We start from the raw sequence: 13,750 nt of genomic DNA on the forward strand, positions 1-13,750 counted from the left end.
TATTATATATGTATAATTTGTTATTATATAATCAAATGATTTAATAATCAATCTCATGTGATATAATCATATAAATTATAGTGATAATATATTAATACTCAAATTGTGATTTAATTATTTTTTAAAAAAAATTGTGATTTAATGATCAAGTGATTATGTTATATGTATAAATATTTTTATAATTATAATTATAAAAATATATTATATAAAAAGGCGGTTAGCGGTTAGCGGTTAATACGGTTAAGCGGTTAGAGCGGTTAGCGGGCGGTTTTTAACCGCCTGCCTTTGCACCCCTAAACAATACTAGTTACTAGTTACTAGTGGGGAGCAATGTTTATGCTCCTCAAACTTTTCCTCATAATAAGGAGCCGGATGACGAGTCAAAAATATGCATTTTTTTCATTTTAACTCTCCAAAGTAAAAATATTCTTACAATTAGGAGTCTTTAATGCAGCACGGATCAAGAGCAAAAGAACAATAAACTATTGACATCTCAGTAGAAGCGTGGAATCCCACCACAAAAAAAGAGTAATCACAACTCTTAAAGAACAAAACATCTTATTTTCAATATCATAACTGGTTTTCATAAATAGACTCCAGAAAACCTTAACCCTAAATTGATAAACTTTTGGGTCAAGCCCATTATTGTATACAGATTTTTAGACCATAAATTAAAGAGAATAATTTCTATAAGGTCTTAGTACAAATTAAGAACTTTATGCCCTCTAATAAGAGATTAACACATCATCTTAGAACAAGAAAAACAAATGAAATCAAAACACCCGATCATACCTTTCCCCATTTTTTCACTCATATACGAAAAATCCCTCCCCCTTCTATCACTCATATGCGAAAGGGGCTGCTCGGGCAAGATCATACAACCAATTGATTATTGTCATTTAGCCAAATTAGTTCAAATTTTACATATGAGTGATAGAAGGGGGAGGGTTTTTTCGTAGATGAGTGATAGAGGGGAAAGATATGATGTTTTGTTTTTTTTTGGTTTTTCTTCAGGCTGACATGTCAACATCTTAATGGAGGGCACAAAATGCTTAGTTTGTGTCAAGAGCTTATAAAAATTATTCTCTAAATTAAATATTAATAAAGATTACAAAATAACACCAACTCTTAAAATATAAATTAAATACTAATAAATTTAATGCCCGGTTCTTTCCCTTTCTTTTTTTTTTTTTTTATATTTTTTTTTATATTTTTTTTTATTTTTTTATTTTTTGCATCAGTATTACTACGAGGTCCTAAACCCTTCCGTTAGCTCTCTTGAGACTCTTATAGGCAACCATTTTCATAGCTTTCCATTAATGAAAGGTGGCTTCTGATCAAAAGTACGTAGTCTCATGCAGTAGTAATTAATTAATAGTGTTAATTATAACTAATTGTTTCTTCATTTCTAAAATCAACAATTTCCACGTGGAGATCGATCTATATACTAAAAAGTACGTATATACGTTGGGGATCGAAGTTTCAGTCAAATCTGGGTTCCTAAGTTGGCCTGAAAGTCGGTTAGGATGTTTCTCATTTATTCGTGGTTCATACCTCAGCCACCAAGGTACGATTATGACTACTATTGTCTTCAAGGGGTAGCTTAATCGGTTGGGGACCACGCCTTATAAAGCGGAGGTCATTAGTTCGAATCCCCCTTCACCTCTTGTGTGGACATGTCAAAAAAAAAAAAATAAAAAAAAAAGATTATGACTACTATTCAAGTTAAAACCCCGATTTGACTAAAATTTCTCAACTTGGACTTCAAGCCACACTACGATCATGATTAATTTGAAAATATGACCCATTAATGTGACAGCTGACAAAATGCATGGAGCTGGTGTCTTTTGGGCAAAGCAAACTCATTTCATCTTTATATCATATTAATCTATTATTATTATTATTAAAAAAAAAAGCTTTCCCAGAGAAACCCTTTTTCTTAGTCTAAAAGTGAAAATATATAGTTTTAATGTTTTGTGTTTGGAGTTTATGCTTTTGCTTTTTTGCTAAAAAGCAAAATACTTGGATGAAAAGGGTTGCCAAAATTTTGAAGAGTGTTTTGTGTCGTGGATTATTTGTTAATATTTTTATTTTGAAAATATAAAAAAAGAATTAACAAAATGTTAAATTCTTTTATTACCAAAAATTTCTCTAACAACAATAAAATCGTGGTTAATAAGTTTTATCCCGTTGGTTGCAACAAAGCCATAGCTTAATTATGTAAGCTATGGCTTCAACTTTATGTTATAGATTTCTTTTTTTTCTTTCTTTCTTTTCTTTTATAAGCAAATAAGGAAATGGTACTATGAATCAAAAAACCAAAAATGATTGGGCTCCTCAACAACAAACCTAAAACAAAAAATAAATGCAGAAAATACAAACAAATATAATGGGACAAAAAATGGCTCGATCCTTTGGATCTTGGTTAACAGGCCAAGAAATGGCACCAACAAAGTAGTGTTTGAAGCAAGCCAAAGATTTTCTACTTCTCTTACATAGTCATGAAAAGCGCTCTTTTTATTTTGTGTACTTGTTTGTAACACACAAGTTAACAGTCGTGCAATGTAGTCCATGTAGCGTTCATTTTTCTTGCGAAGAAAATACTTCAAGAAAACAAGGGTAAATTGTGGAGTCAACATTCAAATTTATAATGCTAAAATATACGAAAAATATTTGATATCAACCTAATTATGAAATATATGAATCAGATATGTATATTCTAACATCCCCCTTGTTTTTCTTAAGAGTAAAGAATAATGTTAGAAGGAGGATTAGAGTTTTTCTTGTGTTATTCTAAATGTGACGTGACTTTCAAAATTACCATTGAATTTGAAATGAACATTATTAAATTTTAATCTATTAATAATTTTAAAAATCATGTCACATTTAGAAGGATATAAGGAAGACTCTAGTCGTCCTTCTAACATTACTCATTCTAAATGTCGGTGCCGACCCCCCACTTTGTTGTGTCACCCAAGCGCGCGGTTACATGTTGATGTTAATCGAATGGTGTCTCTAATCTCCATGGCTCCATGCCCATTTGTTGACTCGACCAATCTTTTGTTTGTTGCTTTAAAAGAAAAGAAAAAGAAAAAAAGAAAAAAACTTTAAATATGTTGTTTACCTTCTACTTTTTTCATAATAATTTACATTCTGTTCGATAAATTTTAGTTAAACATTTTTTTTTTAAAAAAATAATAATAAAGATCTTCACTATGACATTATAAGCCAATTTAACTATTATTATTTTTAAAATACAGTCAACTCATTCTTATGATCACTATGAAACTAATAATTGGGCTATATATGATCTTATCAGGCGACCAATGTTGCACACATTTCACGCTTATTGCATGCCACCAAATTCCCTATAAGAAGCGTAGATAAGCATCTCTAGCAATTTTTCTAGTCAAATTACTAGTAATTTAAGCCGCATATGTTAGATCATTCTAATTAAAGAATTCAAAATTTATTTAAACAGATAAACTCGATCGCTTAGTAGATGTGCAAAAATTGGTAAACAGTAAATCTGCTGAGAATCACAATCACAAGGCCATAGACTGATCACTGATGCAAGATCAATATCGTTTGAACGAAAGTAGAGGCCGAAATGCGTTCAAACACGCCAACCTATGATCCTTCTTACGGTCTACGCGAACAAACCAATGAGACAAAATGATCATTTATCCAATATTCTTGCTGGGCCACAGAATAAAAAATCGTAGTGAAAGATTAACGTTAATTAAGCCATTAATTAGGGAAAAATACCACTATGATGAAAAGATGGACAAAGACAACCACGTTTTTTTTTCTTTTCTTAATTTTTTTCTATGTCTGCGTAGAGTTCACTTTCTTCACGGTTGAGCTATCTCGAAGGTGTATTGGAAAAAAAAGGAGAAGAAAAAAAACAATAGGAAAACCAGGGGCGGACCTGGATTTATATTATGGGGGGACAAACTTACCTAAATATATGACCACATAGATGCATATAGCATCTCTCTATATGTGTATTTGTGTATGTTTATCTAAAATAAATATAGATAAGTCTTAAATTTAATTTCATAGTAAATTGTAAGTTATTATTGCATACAAAAGTTATGTTTTAAAATAAACTAAAAAGATCTATAGGATTAAAAAAAAGGTACATTTAATGTGAACTTTTTCTCTTAACGGGATCACTTGGAGCTCTCATAAATACTAGAGTCAAGCCAAAATAATGTTGCGGAAGTCACTAATTAAATGGGGGCATTTTCAATTTTTTAAAGTTGAAAGAGTGGACAAAACTAAAAGAAAATTTTAAAAGGGGGCATAAAAATATAATTTTGGAGGGACAAAACAAAAAGAAATTTTTTAAAAGGGGCAAAAATATAATTTTGTGGGGATAAATTTATAAAAAATTATATTTTAATAACATTTTCAAAATGTTTGAGGGGACTGAAGGGGGTAAAGCTATAGTAATTATATAGTACTTATAATTACTTCAATTTTTACTATAAAAATAATGGACTTGTTAGCATGTTGTAAAAGAATTATAGTTACATATATAAGCATTTCTAGTAATGTTGTGACGTCTCATATAGTTTGAATATGAAGATGAAGATGTGCTTATATATGTATGTTCACACTCTTTATAACAACAACATATTTTAAAATTGTGATGCTTATGATCTCATCAAAACTCTACAGCAACTAAGCGAGCTTACACTAGAGTCGTACTAAGATAAGTGATCTTTTGAAAGTCTAGTTCAAAGAGCTAAAAGTGGAACAATAATTACCCCTAACGCGACAAAATTAATAATTCAGAGTGACCATGGAACATGCATTCAATATGTTTTGTTACGTGGCGTAAGTGAAACCTCATAGTACGTACGTTCTTCAGAATTTAAGAGTAATCCTCTGCAAAACAATCATACGCAAGTTGAACGCTAGCTAGTTGACCAAATTAGCCAATAGTTGATTTGCTTGCCAGCTGATCGTTGAAATCAAAACATGTTACACGTGTAAAGTTTTCATATCCTCTTAAATTCTCAGCTTGCGAATGATGGTCTTTAGAAACCAAAACAATCACAAAAAAACAAAAAAAAAAAACAAAAACAGAAGCAAAGTTTTCATATCCTCACAGTGTTAATATTACTCTTTTAAGTAAACTAATTAAAGATTTAAAGTAACCCATTTTAATTAAGTCCAACCCCATTATAAAAGAGTGCCTCGACGTGGTCTTTAGAAGAAGCACTTCAGAAGAAGAACAAAAAACTCACTGTTCTCTTTCGCTTCTCTATCTCACCCTAAAGAGACCATGTCATCCGAGTTAAAAGCCATGGAACCAGCAAAGTCTAGTTATGACCAAGAATGGGTCATTCAGATAAGTCGAGCCCTAGAAGAAGACCTACAAGACATTAACGCTGAAGTGAGCATCTTCAGTGTACCCAAAACCCTAGTATCTCTCAAACCAGATGCATACACTCCACAGCTTATAGCCCTTGGCCCATACCATCACCAGCGGCCTGAACTCTTCGAGATGGAGCACCACAAACTCACTTCAGCTAAAAGAGTGCAAAAGAATCTCCAACAAATCAAATTCTGCCACATGGTCAACCATATTGCCCAAAGTGATAGCACTGTCCGCTCTTGCTACCATAGGTTCTTGGAGTTCGACCAGGAAACACTCGCATGGATATTCGCCATAGATGCTTCCTTCTTGTTGGAGTATCTCCAAACCTACTCTCCCGAAACGGAAGAAGGCTCGCTTATGCGAATCTCTTCTAAGATGGCACATTTGATCGACTATACAAGGAGGAAAACCGCACACCACGCGATCCTCAGAGATGTTATTAAGCTGGAAAACCAAATCCCTCTCTTTTTACTCAGAGAAGTCCACAGTTTTTATCCGGGTGAAAATCATGACGAAGTATTTGCCACCATGCTGATGGGTTTTTGCAAAGATCTATCGCCCATCAAGTACATTAATTTCCAATGTTTTAGAGAAGATTGCTTCTGGAGAGCCCATTTGCTACAACTTCTCTACCATATGGTTGCGCCAAAGCTTCAACTTGTACCTGATTGCAGTGAGCAGGAGAAGCCTAAAGAAGACGAAGAGATTGGCTGGTTTAGAAAAGCCTTGAAATCATTCTTGACAGCAGTATTTTACATTAACTTGGTGCTGCTCCGCCTTCTCAGGAAAATTTACAAGTCAAAAGCAGTCACGTTTTTAGCTACACTGCCATTTAAAATCATATTCTCCTATGTTTTTCATCTTAGAAACAAAGGTGATATAAACAATTTCATATCATCGGCAGGAAGCGTGGCCGAAGAGGTGGAAAGCACATCTCATGAGATGGAAGTCGAATTAAGTCCTTTGGTCGAAGAGATTGCAATCCCAAGTGTGACACAGCTTCATAAAATTGGTGTCAAATTTTGTCCAGCAAAGGGTGGCTTGGAATCCATAAATTTTGACAAGTCTTCTTGTCAATTTTACCTTCCCGTTATTCATTTGGATGATAACTCGGAAATTGTGCTGAGGAACCTCGTGGCCTATGAGGCATGTATTGCACCGGAGATGATGGTTTTTACACGTTACACGGAATTGATGAACGGAATAATTGACGATGAGGAGGATGTGAGGATTCTTCGAGAGGCAGGGATCATCTTGAACCGCCTCAAAAGCGATGGAGAAGTGGCAACGCTATGGAATGGCATGACGAAGTCTGTGCGGGAAACAAAAGTTCCAATTCTGGACAAGGCCATTGAAGGTGCAAATACTTATTACTCCGAGAGTTGGAAGGTCAGGATGAATGGGACGATGAAGAAGTATGTCTTTGCTTCATGGCCATGTCTTACGTTTTTAGCAGCGAACATTCTGATATTGATGTCTACTTTGCAGGCTGCTTGCTCGGTGTACAATTGCTCCAAATGGATGGAGGCTCCATGAACGTTTTCTCTTTTTGTTGTTGTTAAGTGTCTAAGATTTTGTATTTGATTGACGGCATGCTGAGCAATCAATATATATATATATATATGGTATGGAAGTTCTTAAGTTTATCATTTTCATTTTCTTACAGGCCAGATCTTTGGTTTGGTGTGTGATTTTTGTTTCTCTAAATTTCTATTATTTTTAGCCACGAATTATATATGGTCATCCCAATATAGTGTTAAGAGTATATCATGGAGTTCAAGAATTATAGTCACAGTATAAGACTATTAATATTATTGACTTACAGTTGAAGAATATCGCTAAGTCACATTTGAAGACTATCACTATAGTTACTGGTAAATAGTTAAAGATTATCACCAAGCTAACCTAGTTAGAGTAGAAGTCTGTTTATATTCAACATGATTCTCCTATAAATAGGAGCATGTTATATTGTAAATATTACTCAAAGAAATAAGAGCTTAATGCAGCATTAGGGCTTGATCTTGTGGATGTAAGTCATAGACTGAACCACATATATCTCTATGTCACTATCTTATTATTTCTGCATTATTTATTCCGTATTATTATTTCTTACATGGTATCAGAGCTTTTTCGGCTAACACCAAAGTGGTCTTGCGAATTTTTTATTTTCTTCTATTTTGTTTTCTTATTCTTTATTGTCAATATTTTTGCAGATCTCTTTACATAGATCTTGCACTATATATGGCTAGATTAAAAAAAAAAAAAAAAATCAATAGTGGTTCTGGCAACTTTTGCCGCCTTCGGTAACCAATTCCACCTAGCCTTCACGGCTAATCCAACAGCAGATCACCATCACACCGCCTCCTGTCACGGACAATGTTGGGTTCCGGCACTCACTACCCGGTTTGATCTCTCTTCCGCCGTCCCCGCCTCAGATCCAGTGCTCGGCATCGCCTTCCATCGCAAGTGGCAATCCACTATTCAGGAAGCGCTGCTCAGTTGTGCCGTTCACCGCCAATCTTCGCTGCCTATCAGCCACAGATCCACGAAGTACAGCGGCGCAACCACCTTAGCCATCCTCTCCGGCGTCAACTTCTCCACCGTCTTCGTCTCCCTCAGATTTCGTCTCAGATCCGGCGCCTTCTCCACGGTTGTCAAGGCCCAGCACCGGCGTAGCAACGTTTTCCTCTATCTCGGACTTCAAACGGTGTGTTTTCCGGTGTCCTATGAGGCTTGGAGGTATGCTGTACCTGGTAAGAGGCCAGGAGCAGCGTGTGCTGGAAATTTGGGTAAGAAATTGAAGAAAAAGGAGTATGTTTGGCTACAGGTGTGAGTTATCCTTATTTGAGTGCAAAGCTATTCCAATTCTAGTTTAGAAATATGGTATCCTAGTTTAGTTGCTATACCTGGAGCAGTTTGGTTACAGGATTAAGGTTATCCTTATCCCAGTTCATGTAATCCGAGATTAGGATACTTTTTTCAACAATTAAAAAAACAAAAACAAAAACAAAAAAAATCAAAGAGGTAGGTCGGCCCAAGTGGCGGAAAAAAAAAAAAAAATCAAAAACAAAAGAGGCTAGGTTGCCCATCAAGAGAGGCCAAGTTGCCTGTCCATTGGCCCATAGTTGGCCAATTTTTTCTCGGCTCTGTGGTATTGTTTAAAGCATAGGCCCAATTCAGCCCGCAGTTGGCACATACTCGCCATAGTAGCCGATGCCGGCCATAGTTGCCTATGTTCAAGTTCAAGAGCAACCGATGTTTCAAATCCGGCGCCATCAACTCCACTCAACTACCTCGGCCGCCACCAACTCCACTCAACTACCTCGGTCGCCACCAACTCCAACGAGTTTGCGGTCACCATCTTGGCCTACGTTGCCAACCAAAGAACAAACTCAAGTTTTCACAAGTTTACACCTTGAGTTTGAAAAGGAATGTTAGAGCATATCATGGAGTTCAAGAATAATAGTCACAGTATAAGATTATTACTAACTTACAGTTGAAGAATATCACTGAGTCACACTTGAAGACTATCACTGTAGTTACTGGTGAATAGTTAAAGATTATTACCAAGCTAGTTAAAGTAGAAGTCTATTTGTATTCAATATGATTCTCCTATAAATAGGAGCATGTTATATTGTAAATATTACTCAAAGAAATAAGAGCTTAATGCACCCTTAGGGCTTGATCTTGTGGATGTAGATCATATATCAAACCACATATATCTCTGTGTCACTATCTTACTATTTCTGCATTATTTATTCCGCATTATTATTTCTTACATATAGAACCCACTACACGTTACTAATACTTAGTAACGTGTCGAAACTGACACGTTACTATTTAGTAACGTGTCAGTCTTGAAATGTTACTAAACTGGATTTAGCAACATCCAAATTCCTAATACGCTAGACACGTTACTATATACACGTTACTAACATTTAGTAACGTGTTAACCCTAGTGACACGTTACTAAACTGACACATTACTATTTCATGCATAATTTTTTTTTTTTAATTAATTTCTCTAAAATTTATTTATTTGTACACCTGATTGTTAACATACATTTCTCAACATACATCATCAATTGCTATCAATATACATCCATTTCTCAACATACATCATCAATTGCTATCAATATACATCAATTTCCCAAATCGTATCCCAACATTGTCCACAACATATATCCATTTCATGTCCACAAAACATACATATATATACATCATTGTCTATATACAACAGCATTGTTAATAAACAAATAATTATAACTATATGTATATATATATATATATATATATTAACAAAACCTTAAACATACAACTTAAGTGATTCGCGAATACATTACGTACAAACACCACAACAAAAAATTCAGTGAACACCATCATGACGGGTCGACTTCTCCACACTCATTGCAAATGATTACACAACAATCAGTCAGCAAACAAACACTCGAACAATCAATCAGGAATCATCAAGTCCTAAGGGATTAGCTTTGTCAAACTATACGAAGGTCATACTCAACAATATTCAGGTTTAGTGACGTGTATGAACAGACGATAAATAACTTCAACGCTATAGCTACACTGCCAACACACGCCTCAGGGTATATACATAGTTTCAATGATAATCCATTCAAACTGTGAAAATGATCTAAAATTACGAAGCATATATATGATCTACGCGTATCCAGCACTTCCACAACCATAACACATATTAATTTGTATTCCTAATTTTCAAGTATTTTGAGTTAAGTATATACGCTATTTATAAATATTCGATAATAACTTGTCTGAAATAAGTCATATGTATACATACGGGCTTGCTGAACCAGTGGTACAATGTCTTGATGAGCGAGACTTTTGTCCACTCGGGGTCCGTTGTGGGTTTTCGTTTTTATTGCCATCCTCAGCTACTTGTCTTACGTCATCTACACATATTACGGTATAAATGTGTTATACACATGCATATGTTCCAAAAACATACGAACAAAGTGTGATTACCAAACAAATTTATTAACTATTAAAATGATAGTCATTTTAGAAGTTACTCGTATTACTTAAAGAGAAACAAAAACTAATATAATTTTACCTGGTCCGCTAGCTATTGAGGACCTCACAATCACATGGACTGGGGACTCTAAGTCCTGCGGAGCTCTAACATTGGTCACCTCCGGCTCGGAGACATGTCTCGAGTCCTCAAGCACACGAAGTCGGGCCTCATACGCTGCCATCTGTGCAGTAAACTGCTGGGTCACCTCCGCAGTAATCTCAGCCCTCTGCTGGGCCAATTGTGCAACGATATGTATCCTGTGTTGCTCCCTTTCAACTTCGAGTGCTATTTCAATCATTTGCGGGACATTGGAGCCTCTTGGGTTCTGTGAGGATGGTTTATAGTAAGCGTAGATGTAGCCGTGCGCAGAAAGAATATTCTTACTAACCCCCCGAACATGACCTGCATATCGGGCTTAGAGTTGTGCGCTTGGGCGTATGCGTCGTTCGGTGCCCACCGAATAGTCCCATGAGGAGCGTCTACCAATTCTGCAGGATCGTTTTCCAATAGCTCCTCCATCCTCAACTGTATGTTACATTACATTCAATCATTGTTATTTATGTGTTAATTATAAATAAGTTTTCTATACGCAAATACAAATAACAAGATGAGGGGTGTAAACAACATACAACTCTCTCCTCGACCTCCCGATTTGGGAAGGTACCGTCTATCTTTCGGTGGGTCTTGATGTAAGCCTTCACTCGCGTAAGAGCTTTGCCAGTATCAATTAGCTGCAATTAAAAACCCACAACACGATCCATATGTGTTAGTATGTATATTAAATTAATGATGACATATATATGTATATAAATGGTAAATGATAGACATACCTCCTCATTGCATAACCTTGCCTATCTCTTCGAGCCGGTGTAGTGTAGTGTGTTATTCTTGGCTCGTATCTCTCTTATATGCTGAGTATAGTCCTATGCGTACACAACACATACATTATTAATTTGTGGCACATCTTCATAATATTAAACCGTTACTGAAACTACACAATTGAAATTAACTTAGTGACCTACTTGATACACTGGATCGCATCATTGCTCCAACAATGTATCCACGTCTGCGTTGTTGTACTCTTTAAGGAGCTTGGACATCCTTTGCTTCACTATCGCAGGCGTCTCACCTCGTTGAATAAGGAGTTTTGCTCTAAAGTCATGTCTCCAACGCCACAACTTGTCGCCCATGTCACAGAATGCGTCCTTCTGGATCGCCGCAATGTCCAAGCCAGGCGAGATATAGAACTGCGTCTGCATAAGTTTGGAATTGAGAAATTATGATACGTATATTATACTTTCCCCATCAACTAATCGTTTCACACAATAAGTAAAATAGCTGCTATGTACATATGATTGTAAATTAAGAATTTCGTAACGTTTCAAATACCATCAATGAGCTCCACAAATCCTCATTCGTGCTGCCGGGTACCTTCATCCAATCAGATATCCTAAGGAAAGCCCCGCCCCTGACAGTCTTGCCCATCACCCGTCTAAATTTCGACCCGCTTAGTCCTACTGGCTGCCACGATCCATTATACTCCAACATAATCCTTTTCCCAAGGGGGATGTCCCATACCTTGCGCGACGCATTTATATGCAATACTTCAATATTATTCTGTGAATCTGCATTGATGTTTAACACACAAAAATGAAAAAATACCGACATTAATCGAAAGTGAATGCTTATATATAGAATAAAATATATAAACAAATACATACTTATTTCAACATTGACTAGCATACATACCTATCGTCCGAACCTCTTTGACGCCCGACATTTGCCCAGCAGGTCCAACAGGCTAGCCGTCTATTAAGTCATCTGTCTCATCCTCAAAGTCCTCATCGGCCTGCGTATCACTATCATCCACACGTGCTCTGCTGTGTAGCGAGCGATCAAAAAAGCCGTGCGGCAACCAACCCAGCTGGGTCAAATTCGCTGGCGAGGATAGCAAACTCGGAGAAACGCTCGAGTCAAATGTAGGACTACGCTCATATCAATACCCGAACTGGGTAAGGCTTGTCGGACGGGATAGGTCAAGCAAAGTCGGGTCTATTTGACTCTAGGAGCCTGGAATATCTTCAATGTTGAAGATATAATTATGTGTCGCAGGGGGTTGCCCGTCCACATGTTTTGAAAGTATCGGTTGATACCCTGACAGTTGTCTTAGTAGTATAGCAACATCTTGCGCCTCACTGTCATTAGGGTCAAACGGTCTCGACCCACGTCCACCTATAGTCTGTTGCGTAGAAGACGGTGTCCCTCGTCCTCTTTTTGTCCTCCCTCGAGTACTCATACTACCTTGCAAAATAAATGAGCTCGGGATTAGTAATCTGTACAATGTATCAGATATGCAATCAATGTTTAAATATACGCCATCAAACCAATGAATGACAATCAATGTATAAATAGATAACAAAGCTTTACATGTACATAATATTCAAATATAATATGATAACATACGCTTCGATTGGTACTAAATCTTGTCGAACGTATTCGACGTCATCATGCGGATCATCAAGATTTTTGTTCAATAGTAGTGGCTCAATCTCGTGGTAGTTGACGTGATCATCATGAGGCCCTTGGCCCTAACCAACGTCGTATACGTTTCTAGGTTTTGTCCTTACAGCACAAGCCCAATCTGGATTCCTTTCATATTCGACGTAATAAATTTGTCCCACTTGGGATGTCAGCACAGACGGTTCATCAGTAATCAACTCTCCCGTATGGACAAGGTTTTTAGAGTTCACAAACGTTAAGCCATACTTGTCCACCTTGTATCCCTTGTCCAATGTGTTGTCCGCACAATCACACTTAAACATAACATAATTCGTCCTGTTATAATACTCCACCTCAAGTATTTGGATTTGTTTTTCGAAGTATATTTGGCCATCAACAGTCGGCACGCACACCCCACTGTTCTGCGACCTCTTTCCCACATCATGAACCGTACGGAACAACTTGCCATTCACAACATATCTATTATAATGGACTGCTGAGATTATCGACCCTCTACAATGTATTACTAGTTTGTGACCCATTTCATTCTTATGTCGATCGTCCAAACGATCGACCTGCGAGTATAATACAATGAAAGTCGCATAATTAGTGTGATGAGGGAATAGAAATAAGAAGCAAATACATGAAATTTAATAGGTACACATGACATTAGTCTTACGTAGTCACGGTACCAATGGCAAAATTGCTCAACATGTTGGGTTTCCAACTGATCGTCCGCCAGTCGCCCCCTAATTCTGGGTTTCCTAAGTGTATCCATGTGCATCCTACAATTTTAATTTAAATATGAAAATT

The 13,750-nt window shown here is 36.5% G+C and overlaps 1 protein-coding gene across 1 annotated transcript; it reads left to right on the forward strand.

Moving 5' to 3' along the window:
- Window positions 1-5,296: 5,296 nt before the first annotated feature.
- On the forward strand, window positions 5,297-6,928 carry LOC132189587 (putative UPF0481 protein At3g02645). Its single transcript, XM_059604332.1, has one exon. It carries the CDS (start codon window positions 5,297-5,299, stop codon window positions 6,926-6,928), a length of 1,632 nt encoding a protein of 543 aa, XP_059460315.1.
- Window positions 6,929-13,750: the final 6,822 nt, after the last annotated feature.

The sequence above is a fragment of the Corylus avellana genome, chromosome ca8 (genome assembly GCF_901000735.1).
Source record: "Corylus avellana chromosome ca8, CavTom2PMs-1.0".
Taxonomy (NCBI): Eukaryota; Viridiplantae; Streptophyta; class Magnoliopsida; order Fagales; family Betulaceae; genus Corylus; species Corylus avellana.